Source organism: Athene noctua, chromosome 2 (genome assembly GCF_965140245.1).
Source record: "Athene noctua chromosome 2, bAthNoc1.hap1.1, whole genome shotgun sequence".
Lineage (NCBI taxonomy): Eukaryota > Metazoa > Chordata > Aves > Strigiformes > Strigidae > Athene > Athene noctua.
This window is the reverse complement of record NC_134038.1, coordinates 104,216,297-104,229,602: the sequence shown is the minus strand read 5'-3', so window position 1 is coordinate 104,229,602 and position 13,306 is coordinate 104,216,297. Positions and strand designations below refer to the sequence as shown.

The 13,306-nt window shown below is 40.6% G+C and overlaps 1 protein-coding gene across 1 annotated transcript in view; it reads left to right on the top strand.

Moving 5' to 3' along the window:
* TGFBR1 (transforming growth factor beta receptor 1) overlaps window positions 1-9,749 on the top strand; it is a 34,808-nt gene extending 25,059 nt beyond the window's left edge. The window contains exons 7-9 of the mRNA XM_074899783.1: window positions 2,178-2,302; window positions 2,966-3,096; window positions 5,337-9,749. Coding sequence (XP_074755884.1) covers window positions 2,178-2,302; window positions 2,966-3,096; window positions 5,337-5,462 — 382 coding nt within the window. The 3' untranslated portion in view covers window positions 5,463-9,749. The remainder of the gene's footprint in view (window positions 1-2,177; window positions 2,303-2,965; window positions 3,097-5,336) is intronic.
* The last annotated feature ends 3,557 nt before the right edge of the window (window positions 9,750-13,306 follow it).

Here is a 13,306-nt window from a genome sequence, read left to right as displayed (position 1 = left end):
ATTCTTTCCAGTAGCCAGTGGGGATGCTGCTGTCAGTAACTAACAATTCAGTCCCCACTGATATTTTGCTTGAGGTTCCCACATTAGTCCTGGTCACTAAACAAGGTAACAATCACTTGGATGCCATTTCAGTCCTTGTTTCTCAGTTGAAAGTCTGTCACAGATTTTGTTGTTGTTGTTGTTGAAGGAAATGTTGATAAAGTAAACTCTTGTTGTGGCACAGTTGTTAATATGTAACCCAAATAGGATTTACTATTAAAAAAAAAACCTGGCATGGTTTACATGGGTCTTACAGATGGTATGATGAAGAATTAGTTACTGCAGTGGTAGGGAGCCTTTGTTCCCAAGGAATGCTTAACAGTGATGCTTTTTTTAATCAGCCCTTCATGTCTGTTCCCTCTCTAGTCTTGCTAGGGAATGTTATAAGTGGTGCTCTATCTTAGTTGATTCCAGGAGCAGGGTTTCCTCCTGCCTGGCTGCTGGAGCCCAGCCTAGGGTGTCCAAAGGGCTGAGGCTTTGTCCAGGCCAGGCTCATGGATGTAACTGCTGCTTTCTTACTTGGGATTTAATTGATAGTGAGGCTGGGCATACACAAACACATAAAATACTGACAGGGCTGATTACACAGATTGCTATACACCATGTGCTGTCTTCAACACCCACATAAAACACTGTCAGAACTTGTATAAAATATAAGTATAGACGGCCAAGTCTCCTTCCTTCTCTTCAGCTGATCAGAATTGAACTTCATTAGTGAAAACACACACTCCCTTCTGTAGCTTCCAGTCCCATGCGTGTTTACGAATCCCTCAACTATGAGTACAACCCTTATTGTGTGTAATGCCCTCTTCTGTGCTCCACAGGTCTCCTACTCACCAGGTGGGCTGGGTTAATGCACAGTAGCAAACAGATGCATGTACTTGTCTGCACACCTACATGAATGGATTCCCTCAAAGACCAGCCCTCTCCCTGTCAAAAGTCACTGCCTGGGCCACCTATTTGCTGTCTGGACCAGCTTGAAGTTTGCTAGTGCATTATACCCATGCACACCTGCCATGCATACCATATTTGAGGGAAATGCAAACCTGGCTCACCCCAGCAGTTGGCACCCAGGCACATAGACCTTATGACCTCTGATTCCCCCTCCAGTTGCTGGTGCTGAGAAGCCCTTACTCTGCTTCTCTCATCCCAGTTCTCCCCTGTAGCTGGTACCTGTAAGCATGTGACTGAAGCCTCTGACTCATGACCCAGCTTCAGTGGCTGCAGCAGAGACCCTTATTTGCCGCAGTTGCTGGCACTAGGGATGCCTTCACCCACTGTCTGACTGCAGTTGCTGGCCCAGAATTAATTCACACTGGTCCCCCCACAGTAGCTCCAGATATGTGCTTCTAAGACCTGTGCACATGTTCCTAGGATCAGCAGTTCCCTTTCCAGCTGCTGCTGCTGCTAACACTCTCCTTCCCTCCAGTTGGTGGCACTCCAGGCCAAAGGGCAACTTCATCCCTTGTTTGCCTCCAGTTGCTGGTGTGTAGTCATCGGAGCACACATGCACATGTGATTGAGAGCGAGATTGCATAGAAAGACAGTTAGGATTTAGTAAGAAGGTAGGATACACTGCAGTGAGCAGGTGCAGTGCCTGGTCAGACAAGCATAGTGACTGGCAACTGTTTGTGCAACTGGCCCCCTTGATATCCTTTTCTATACTGCCCTGATTTTGTTCCTCCCAGTTACTCTTCTAAACATTCCTTGATAAGCAAGGCCTCCCTTGAATATCCACAAGCATCATGTTGTTCTTGTTTACCACTTGTTAGCAGTTACAACATCCAGACGGCCCCTCTGAAGCTATGCCTGAAATTTCTTAATAGCCCACCAATCAGCAACTGGGGACTTTTGGTCTTTGTCATTGTCTCTGTTATCCTATGTCTATCAGGTTTATGGTTCTATTTGTTTATGGTTTCACGTTTTATTTATTCCCCCTATTCCTTTGCTTGTTCCTCTCAGTTTACTTATTATTTTGCACTGAAAGGTTTTTGATTGGATAACCTTAATAAAGCAGATTTTCCTTTGTCTTCTTTTCCACATAAATATTTAAATTTGGTTTTGAGCTGATCAGTAGCACTGAACTTCCTCTACAGTATTTATGAAATTATGTCTTTATTTTTTTTTATTGCAAATAGGTACATGGCACCTGAAGTTCTAGATGATTCCATAAACATGAAACATTTTGAGTCATTCAAACGAGCAGACATCTATGCAATGGGATTAGTGTTTTGGGAAATAGCTCGGCGATGTTCAATCGGTGGTACGTGGCAATCTTTACAAAATTGGACATACTAAGGAATTATAAGTAACTTACAGAACCTGAATAAGTTTGAGTAAACAGTTTGCTCAAAAGTGGTGCAAGGTAATAGCCAGTATGTTTCAGATTTTCTGTTAGTCCTGTAAATGATGACTGGTTTATTCAACCTCTTTGTAAACTGATAAACCATACCTGTTGAAAAACATAGGAAATACTCTTGTTTGTATTAATTTTTTCCTAAAACCTTTACATAAAAGGGAGGAAAGGCTGAAGATAAATGTCCTTGAGATCAAAGGGCCAACACTACAAGTAAGGGCTAGCTATAATGTGTTCAGATAATGTCTATACCTTACTTAAAATAAAACATGCTTTTATAAATCATATGCTTCCAAACCTTTAGTATATCATACAAAAGATTTGACATAGCTTTGATCTTTTCCAAATATATAAATTTCAAAATTAAAAATTTTTCAAAGCTAATATAAACACTCCTAAGGTATGGTTAATGCTTTTTTTTTTTTTTAATATATTTGTCAGTCATTGTAAAGTAATTTTTAAAAATGGAAACCAAAAAAGAAAATGGTAGGGTATTGATAAGGAACATGGTAAAAAGTGAATATGTAATTTAGTGTTAGCCAAAATAAAGCTATTTTCAACCTATTACAGGAATCCACGAAGATTACCAGTTGCCATACTATGACCTCGTTCCTTCAGATCCTTCTGTTGAAGAAATGAGGAAAGTTGTGTGCGAGCAGAAGTTAAGGCCCAGTATTCCAAACAGATGGCAGAGCTGTGAGGTATTAACTAATCTTGCTAAAGCTACTTTATTGGACACTAGAGCTTTTATTGATTTCAGCGGCTTAAAAATTGTGCTTGTTGTTGAAGGGAGAAGGGTGCTTCTTGAAGAACTGAATTTCATTTTGATCATTGTGGCTTTATTGAATGTCATCCTTGGTTATACATTAATATTTAATGTTGTTTCACACAAATTAATAGCTAACCCTGCATGGAGGATTCTAGGATCCCTTCCTGTGAAGCATAGGTGATGCTAATGTGAACTAAAGCTAGCCTGAATTATACAGGAAGCATTGTTGCAAAGAAATTTTGCAACTGGGGGTTGTACTGTGTCTGACTGGGATTGAGTTATCGTTCTTCATAGTAGCCTGTATGGGGCTGTGTTTTGGCTTTGCGACCAAAACAGTTTGATAGCACACTGATGTTTTAGCTATTGCTGAACAGTGCCTACACAGCTTCAAGGCTTTCTCCATTTCTCACTCAGCCCAAATAGGCTGGGGGTGGACAAGAGGCTGAGAGAGAAGGCAACTGGAACAGCTGACCCAAATTGATAAGAGGGATATGCCTTACCATGCAGTGTCACGCTGCATGCTCAGCAATCAGACTGGGGGAGGGGCAGTTGTCCTAGGGTTTGCTGTTGCTCAGGGCCTGGCTGGGCATTGGTCAGATGGTGGTAAGCAGTTGGTTTTGTATCACTTGTTTTTCTTTGGTTTGGATCGGTTTTCCCCCTTTGCCTATTAAACTGTCTATCTCAAACCACAAGTTTTCTCACTTTTGCCTTCCTGATTCTCCCCTCCATCTCACTGTGGGGGAGCGAGCCAAGTGGCTGTGTGGGGCTGAGCTGCCTACTGGCGTTAACTCACAACAGGGGTAGGAAAGACCCATGAGGCTAATCAGGTCTGTGCAGTTGGTTTGTAACTAGGCTGGTTATCTCTTTTGAGAAGTGGGCTTGCTACTTTCAGCTCAGTACTCTGCCAGCATGCTGTGCTGCTTGTTGGGACACAAATGGTATCTTTGGTAGTGCTGGGCTGCCTTATGTGAATGCTCACTTGGAACTAAAGCACTCAGGGGTCTTTGCCCTATCATTACATAGTAAAGGAATATCCTGCATACTGGCCAAAATAGTAAATGCCGTTAGGAATTTTCATCCAAAACTCTGGTGGCCTTGGTACTACTTAATGTGTCTCAGAATTTGTACTGTGTGCACTTACTGAAAGATGAACAGAGTTACTAGGAAGCTGAAACTCTAGTGAGCCAGACTTAGAACTGAAGTATGCATGTAGCAACGACTGCTGCCCATGCCTCTGTTCTGGGCTGAGTTAATGATGCTGGTAGTCACTGCACAGGCCATAGTATGCACAGCAGCAGGCTCTTGCCTTTCCAGCCAACTTTGTTGATATTGCTTGTTCTAGGAACCCAGCTAGGGCTAGAACCAATGCTTTCTGATTCACAGTTTGGGAGAATAGCTGCAGTAGGCTACAGTAGGAGTATGAGATTCATAAGATACGATGTACTTTAGATGGAAAAGGGAACTGGGTTATGGCATGTGTGAAATGAATACATGGGTGAAGTCCTGAGATAAAAGACTGGGCAAGAGAATGCAGGCAGGAGAGGAAGGCACCAACAGACTGTAGTAATTTTTTTAATGCTGCTATTCCAATCCTGCAAACTTACTTAGAAGCTCAATATAATACAGTTTTGAGTGTAAAACCTTGGAATATAGAGCTATTACTTTATTTTATCTTCAGTTTTTAAGTTATTTGCATTCTTCCTTGTGTGGTAGCATTCACAGATTTCAAAGAATGGCCATTTGAAGGATAAAAAGACTCCAAACATTTTGAGAGTCATTACAGAGCTTCAGTTTGAGGAAGACAGCTGATAAACTTGTGAATTGCTGTACACTGAACTAACTCCTTAACTGGAGGTACAATAAAAAGGAGTATATTTTTGTCTAATATGAAAATTCAGAAAACAGTTACAGACAAGCTACTAATTTTTTATTAAAATATTATTGTGTGGGCTGAAATTCAGCTGGAAAACTCTTGTTCTGCTCTACAGTATTTTAAAGAATTTTATTTGTCTGAAAGTAAGAATTGAGGTTTTTTTATACAACACTCTCTTCCATGCAGCTGTAGTACTAGTAATAGACTTCAGAAATGCAGGAAGAGGCTAAGGCAGAAGAGAGGTTGCATAGGCTACACTGAGACAGCAGTACATATAATTACTTGTTTTTCCTTTGCAGGCATTACGAGTAATGGCAAAAATTATGCGGGAATGCTGGTATGCCAACGGAGCTGCTAGGCTAACAGCTTTGCGCATTAAGAAAACATTATCGCAACTTAGTCAACAGGAGGGGATAAAGATGTAATCCTGGATTTGCTACCGAAGAATACTATAAAAATCCGTATCTGCACCAGAGTGGCGTGTTAAGAAGGTTAATTGTTCTACCTCATTGGGGGAACAGAAGGATATTGCTGCCTTTTAGTACTTCATAGGAACGTCACTTATTAGGATTTTTGTGGACGTGCTAAACAGTTGTGTTGGGTCCTTTCTGTGCACTATGAACCTCTTTCCCAGGTTACTTACAAAACGTTGTGTAGTCTAGTTTTATTTTTATTAACCTATAATTTTTTATTTGGAAAGTTGATAGCTGGTCTTAACTTCTAGTTAACTGTGCTAAAAGTAGGAGGTCACTTTAAAGTAGAACTGGTTCAGTATGTTGTTCTAGAGTGCATCGATGGCTCTTTAAGCAACTTTATTCCTGGATGGTACATTGACTGTTCTGAACCACTGTCATGGTTCTTTGATTCAGATGGTGAATGTACTGTTGGAGTATACTTTGCTAGCTATTAAGGTAGTATATCTTTTGGACTCTTACATTGATTTACAAATTGACCTCATTTGGTTGTGGGAACATAATTTATGCAACTATACTTTATACATGATTACTGGGTTTTTTCCACTTTTTCAAAACATTACATTGCCTTCAAAATAGATTGTATTATACCAGTAAGTGCCGCTTTTGAGTCTTTTAATGCACAACAGTAGGAGCGTACAAAGCCTATGGTACTTTTGGTTTCAAAAACACGAGTTAAAAATCAACTGTTCCTTTGCCTAGCTAAGATCTAATTCACTCATTTCAGCTAGTGAGTACATAATTTGTGGAATACCTTGAATTTTACCAAAAATCTGACTCTTTAAACCACTGTAGGAGTTTTAAATAGTGTAAGCTCGTTAATTCACTGTCATAATTTGTAATTGTCAAGTTGTGAGTCATAATTATATATAAGATTTTTTTTTTTATGAAGTGGTACTTCTAAATTGCTTGAAGTACCTATCTACTTCAGAAAAGTAGCAAGAGGAGTAAGATGTTCTTGAGGGAGACTTTACTCCATTAAGTCAAATATGAAAAGCATATTTTCTGTGCAGTTCTGCACAGGCTTAAGGCTCAGAACAATATTTACAATTAAATTAGGATTAAGTACACCTGTAATTAGGGAGAAGTTATTTGGGCTTTTGTACTAGAAAGTTCAAAGCTGCTTATAAATTTTATGTGCATATATTTTGTCTGTGCCTCACACAGAAAGTGGTGAGCTACAGAAAGTGGTGAGCTGCAGGTCTTTGGATACAAATACCAGAGGATTTCAGCAATCCTCTTCATAGTTACAAGAACAAAGCTTATGGTGGCTTGTGTTGTCATAAGAACACAGGAGATTATGCATGGCTTTAGTCAAGATTTGCCTGAGATTTTAAGGATATCACAAGACTTTTGTAAACTTGTTTAGAAATTGAATTGCTTCCTGCCCAAATGTACAACTTATGCAGGGGACTGAGAGAATTAATACGGAAAATTCTCTTTTAAATTATCTTTAAAAAAACTGCTGTTACCAGAATATGGTTTTTTAATTGCAGTTTAAGGAAGAGTCTGGTTGGCCTTTGGTTTTGTTAATGCCCAAAATATTCAGTAGTATTTCAGTATGTAAATGTGCCCTAACCTCCTACTCTCCACAACACATCAGTATCCATCCTATCATGCAACACACATGGCAGTCTTAACTCTGCTTCCTTTTCATTCTTCAGCATACAGTCCACTGAGTTTTTCACCAAGCTAGTAGCAGTGGCAGGGTGATTGCTAACAGAAGCCTAGTGAGATCTTCTGTGGTCTGTGATATATAGTAGCTAAAGCACTAAGATGGATGGGTCCTAATAAGAAAAAGCTATATAGGTGATACAAGCCAAGATAAGACTTAGCATTTTGCTGACTCTTGTGTATTTCCAAATTCTTACTGCTTGCTTGGAGACAGGTTTCAATGGTGTGGGAATTACAGACCTTCACATGCTGAACTGCAGATAATTATTCAGCCACCTTTATGGATGAGTTTACCCACACTGGAAGATGGCATCCAGGAGAAGACTGTCACGCTTATGTTTGTTTGCCATTACCTGACCAGTCAGGCTTCTGTGCTTCAGGCCTCTTATCAGTCAAAGCTGGATCAAAATTAACTTCATGTAGATATTTTAAATAAAGTATTCCTTTGTGCAAATGGACAGTTGTGCACCACAGAGTTTTTCAGTTATGACTGTTCTAAAAATGTGATTGAATATAACAAAACTCCCAAGTCTGTCTCCTTGGCATGCCTCCAACAAGTTCTGTGTACCTAGACGACAAATACTTAAAGAAAACAGCTCGGCATCAAAGTAGAACTTACTATATCTCCATACTAATTTCAAAGGCTTTCTATTTAAACAATTTAACTGTTAAATTTTGAGTTTTTCATAGGCATAACTGGATCTTTACCATAGATAAAAATGGTATAGTTCATATTTTAGAATCACCAGGCTACTGGCATGCTTCAGATCTCTATAGTAATCTTGATGGTAACATGAGGGAGCTTCCAATATAATTCATCAAATAATTTCATTAGTGGCTTTTTTAGTGCACCTACAAAAACTTATTACCCTAATGTTTAGTTTCCGAAAACATAAGGAGCAGTTCCATTGCTTTCAGAAGAGAATCTACAGCAGCTGAACAGCATCATGGCATACAGCTTATTCAGTCAGCTGTACAGTAGCTTGTTACATCTGTCTCATCTCAACCACCTACTTAGTTTTCATTCTCCTAAATTGCTACCAACTATTCTTACATGGTTCTATTTTTTTTTTTTTTTTTTGCTTTGTAATAGAAGCTTGCAAAAACAAAGCACAGGAAGGATGCTCGATACAGTGTGTGACATTAGGAACATTATTTTTGGATGACCTTATTATTCATATTGGAATGCAGAACAGGAAAATTCTGAATAGAGCTATATGTATCCTCAGTTCTGACACCACAACTTCAAGCTTTGTTCTTCTTTTCCATTATATAAACTGAACACCTTTTACAAAGGCTGTGTCTGTATATATTATGTAACTTTAAATGTTACCTGTGTAAGATCATATCTTATATATATGGACACAGGTACACATAAGTATTTTTTAAATTAAGATTGTAATATCACCAGATCTGCTCTTGGAAATCCAGGGGGACCAAAATATTTTAGCATTCAAAATATTAATTTTGTATCATTTCAAGTATATACCAAAACAGTTTCTGATGAATACTGATGCAAATGTTTATTGTAAATATTGCATACATTATACATTCACTTAAGTTTTGTGGGTTTAATCAATTTGACATTTTAGTAGCATTGAAGCCTCAGTTTGGTTTACAGACTTGTGACCAGGTGGATGTGGACATGGAGAATAAGGAGCGTTGGAAACGGTGTGATGCTGAAAAGCCTGAAACATTGTTTTTGCAATGCTGGAATTCTTCAGGGACCTTCCAACCTTAAAAGCTGGAATTCTGGGATGTTTCTCAAGCTAACTTTCCAAGTATGACATACTGTCACCCTGCAGTGGTTCCACTTGTAATTCTAAGAAGGACTTTGTATATAGGTAAAGACGTTGGGATTGACTGTATGGGGACATGAAGGTGTCAGATGAAATAAGAGGCTGGGTTGTTGGTTTTTTTTTTTTCAGTAATGGTTCTGAGTGTGATTGCCATGAAATTCACCTTTTAGTTAGTTCCTTGTTTATACTGTGCCATTGAAACGATTGCAAGGTGTTAATCATTTTGTGTTTAAAAAAAAAATAACGACAAAAACTTCACCATATCAGTTGCTTTAAACTCAAATTACCTCTTAAAAGACCAAGGTACATTTACCTCGTGTATATAATGTTTAATATTTTTCAGAACATTCTCCAGGTTTGCAGTTACATGTTTCTAGAAATATGGGTATTACTAAATCTACAACTTCAGCGGTACTAAATGTATTATCTGGTGCCCCAAAACACTTTAATTTTCTGTATTATATTGTATTAGCAAGTTTGCTGCTTTGTCACTGTAGCACCTGCCCTTAGATAGCTGTGTGGATACTGCCTTGTAAATTTTACTTTTTGGATGATTTGAGGATCTTGTACAGATGAGTGTCACTTTTTTAAACCTTACAAAATTGTGCATTTCCTTTACATTTCTGAAAATATGTATTGTATTTGTAGAGTATACATTTCAATGGATTGTAAATAGGACAGTAGAAGAGTGGATGCTTATGTTAAGTGCTAACACTACAGTAGAGAGATTAAAGCAGTGAAAATAAATAACCTTTTTCAAAATGCACGAGTTGTCTTTTGGAGGAAGAAGTTTCAGGTGGGTGTGGGTTTGGGTGTGATGTTCTTACCTGGCAAAATGTGGGTTTACTGTGAATTCCTTTCTTCAGAAGGAATTTTTGCTAGTACAAAAATGATAAAGGAATTTGCTTAATGCTGAGGCAGTCCATCTTGTGCATGCTACACAGATAATGATAAAGTGCCTGATCTTCCTTGTGTCTTACAAGAGTGTTCGAATAAGTACCTTGATGGTGTCTCTGATCTCTTGGACAAAATACCTAATGACAAGGTGTTTTAGATTTTGGCTCAGAAATGACCAGACAGTATTACCAAAAAGTAATTCTTCCAGCGAACTCTTTTCTCCAAAACAGGAAGCTATAAGGTGTCCAGAGAAAACAAGCTATGTGAAAATTCTGTGTTTCTGCTTAAACTCTTTCACGGTATGTCTGATTATTTGGCTGAGAACATGCATCTCTCCCATGAGTGGCTAAAGGAAGGCCTCTCCCACTACTGTAAGCAGCCAAAATTCAGTAACATCCTGAGTCCCCCTCATACATCTAGCAGAAGAAATGTATGGTCTGGAAATAGTAATGTTGCTGTCTACCAAGCTTAGTTTTTCTTAAATAGTCTTCTGTGTTTCATGCTTTGAGGAATTGAACGTAACAACTGAAAATACAAATCCATGCACAGCAAACAATTACTACAAGTAATGTTTATGTGAGATGTTTTAAGATCATTTTAGAGGAGATGCTGAATTCAGAAGGTTTCCATGCTAGCTTGGATTACAGGTGAACATAAAGAGTGGCAGACTGGTTGGGGTTTTTTAAGTGTGGGGCTGTTGAAATAGGTTCTTTTTAATACCCACTGTACTGAAGCAATGAGTGTTTTGTGTAGGTGCAGCATAACTAAAGAGTGTATAAACAAACCACTTCTGTGCAACACCAAGTAAGTTTTGCGATTTTCCTTTTATCCATTTTTTGTGCAATGGGTACAGTAATTACCAGGTAATTGTAGTATAGTGTAAGGGTGGTCCTGGTAGAAAATAGATTCCTTTTAAATAGGAAATCAAAATTCCAAAGTTCTTACTCAGTGCTCCTACTAGCTTTCTTAATTTATCAAGCTGTGATGTTTTACCTGGTACTAACAGTGGGGAAGTGTATAGGCATGGGCACATTTTGTAGGGTTACACTGCAGTGTAACTGTTCCTGACATCTGGTTGACCACTCGTGTGGTGGAATGTTGCAGGAGGGCTCTTCCAGCTAGCGACAGGGCCTTGGTCTGTGTCTGTGGAGTTTCATCAGTTAGATCTGTGGAAGGTACACTGGTTTGCTTGCACTGCTTAGAGAATGTTTTTGTGTTGAAATTTGTGTAAGTGTTGTTTGGGGGTTTTTTTGGAGAAGAGTTACTAAAATCTTACACTGCAAAGCCCCTTGCTGATATGATGAACTGCTGCGGTTTATGAGTCTCATAATTCTGGCCTGGAGTTTCTGGATTTGTTCCCAGGTCTTCCAGGTTGGAAAAAAGTGTAGGCACAACATTTCCTTCATTAACTTGACTAGACTGTAAATAAAGTGTCCAGTAGTCCCCAGCCTTGAGTCTGTGTTCCTTGAAAATAAGGTTTAAATCCCTGGTCTGAGATGTACCTGCAGCCATTTTTCCAATTCCCTGTAGCCAAATGTACCTCTTTTGAAGAGAAAAAAGCGAAAGCAAACTTCTGATAGGGTCCTGTGCAGAACTGCAATGTTTATTGGTATTAAAATAGGTATATGGAGATGAAGAATCAACATTCTTGTGTTTCAAATTAGCTCAGTTTTGAAACTCCAGTTGCCAGTAGCAGAAATTTTGTAAAGCTGTTGAAGAATTGGGCACATAAGTTGATATTCTTAATTTTATACAATATCAAATGTATTTGTGTAGGTTTATGAGGGGAAAAGGGATTAGAAATATGCCTTCAATTAGAGGAGGATGCAGGGCTTACAGGGTGTGTAGAGGAGAAACAAAGGGTGGGGAAAGGGAGAGGTTTAGGTGATCTGGAGAGGAGGGAGCATGGGAAGATAGAGGGATAAGGGGATAAAAAGGACAGGTCACATGTAAATACTTGACCGGTCAGTATGCTGGTCTGGCTGTGCCCTGTGGAGCCTGTCTTGTCTTCTTTTTAAATCCCTTCACAGAATCAGCTAGGTTGGAAAGGACCATGAAGATCATCCAGTACAACCATTAACCTAACGTTGACAGTTCCCAACTACACCACATCCCTCAGCGCTATGTCGACCTGACTCTTAAACACCTCCAGGGATGGGGACTCCACCACCTCCCTGGGCAGCCCATTCCAACACCTAACAACCCCTTCTGTAAAGAAATGCTTCCTAATATCCAGTCTAAACCTTCCCTGGCGCAGCTTGAGGCCATTCCCTCTTGTCTTGTCGCTTACTACTAGGCTAAAGAGACTCATCCCCAGCTCTCTGCAACCTCCTTTCAGGTGGCTGTAGAGGGCAATGAGGTCTCCCCTCAGCCTCCTCTTCTCCAGACTAAACACCCCCAGTTCCCTCAGCCGCTCCCCGTACCACCTGTGCTCCAGACCCTTCACCAGCTTCTTTGCCCTTCTCTGGACACGCTCGAGTCATTCAATGTCCTTTTTGTAGTGAGGGGCCCAAAACTGAACACAGGAATTGAGGTGTGGCCTCACCAGTGCCGAGTCCAGGGGTCAGATCCCTTCCCTGTCCCTGCTGGCCACGCTATTGCTGACACAAGCCAGGATGCCATTGGCCTTCTTGGCCCCCTGGGCACACTGCTGGCTCCTGTTCAGCTGGCTGTCAATCAGCACCCCCAGGTCCCTCTCTGACTGGCAGCTCTCCAGCCACTCCTCCCCAAGCCTGTAGCGCTGCTGGGGGTTGTTGTGGCCCAAGGGCAGCCCCCGGCATTTGGCCTTATGGAAACTCCTCCAGTTACACATCTTTTCCTGTGTGGGGGTGTCTGAGTGCAGCAGCTGGAGCCAGCCTATAGGCAGGAGGTCCCGTGATGCAGCAACAGGAGAGGCCAGGGTGAGCAGGCCCAAGCACACAGCTGGAGTGGGACCGTGAGTCACAGGGGTCTGTGTATCTGTAGTGCCAAGGACTGGAGCAAATGCATATCCAGGTGCCAGCAGCTGGAGTGGGACTGCAGCCCCAGGTACCAGCAACTGGGGAGACTGGGATGCTGGGGCAGCTACTGGGCAGACTGTGTGTCTGAGCCCAGCTGCTGGGGGGATCCACCCTGCACATACTTACATATGTGTTCCCACTAACAGCTCTGTTCTGCTCAGCCAGAGAGGGAAGGAGGTTCCCGTGGGTGCTCTGTGTGGCCAGCCATGGATACATACATATGTGTGGTATACGTATCCTCTGTGGGTATATGCCTACTGGGAATACTTTTTCAGCCTCGCTGCTGGCTGGACTGAGGATGGAGAGCTTCAGCAGCTTTGATTCTCTTGGGCTGTTGCATCTGACATGCTATTTTCCCTTTAAGAAGTACATCTTGGAAATCTGTTGTGCCTGAAAACTGCTGCAGTGCAAAGGTAGCAACATAGAA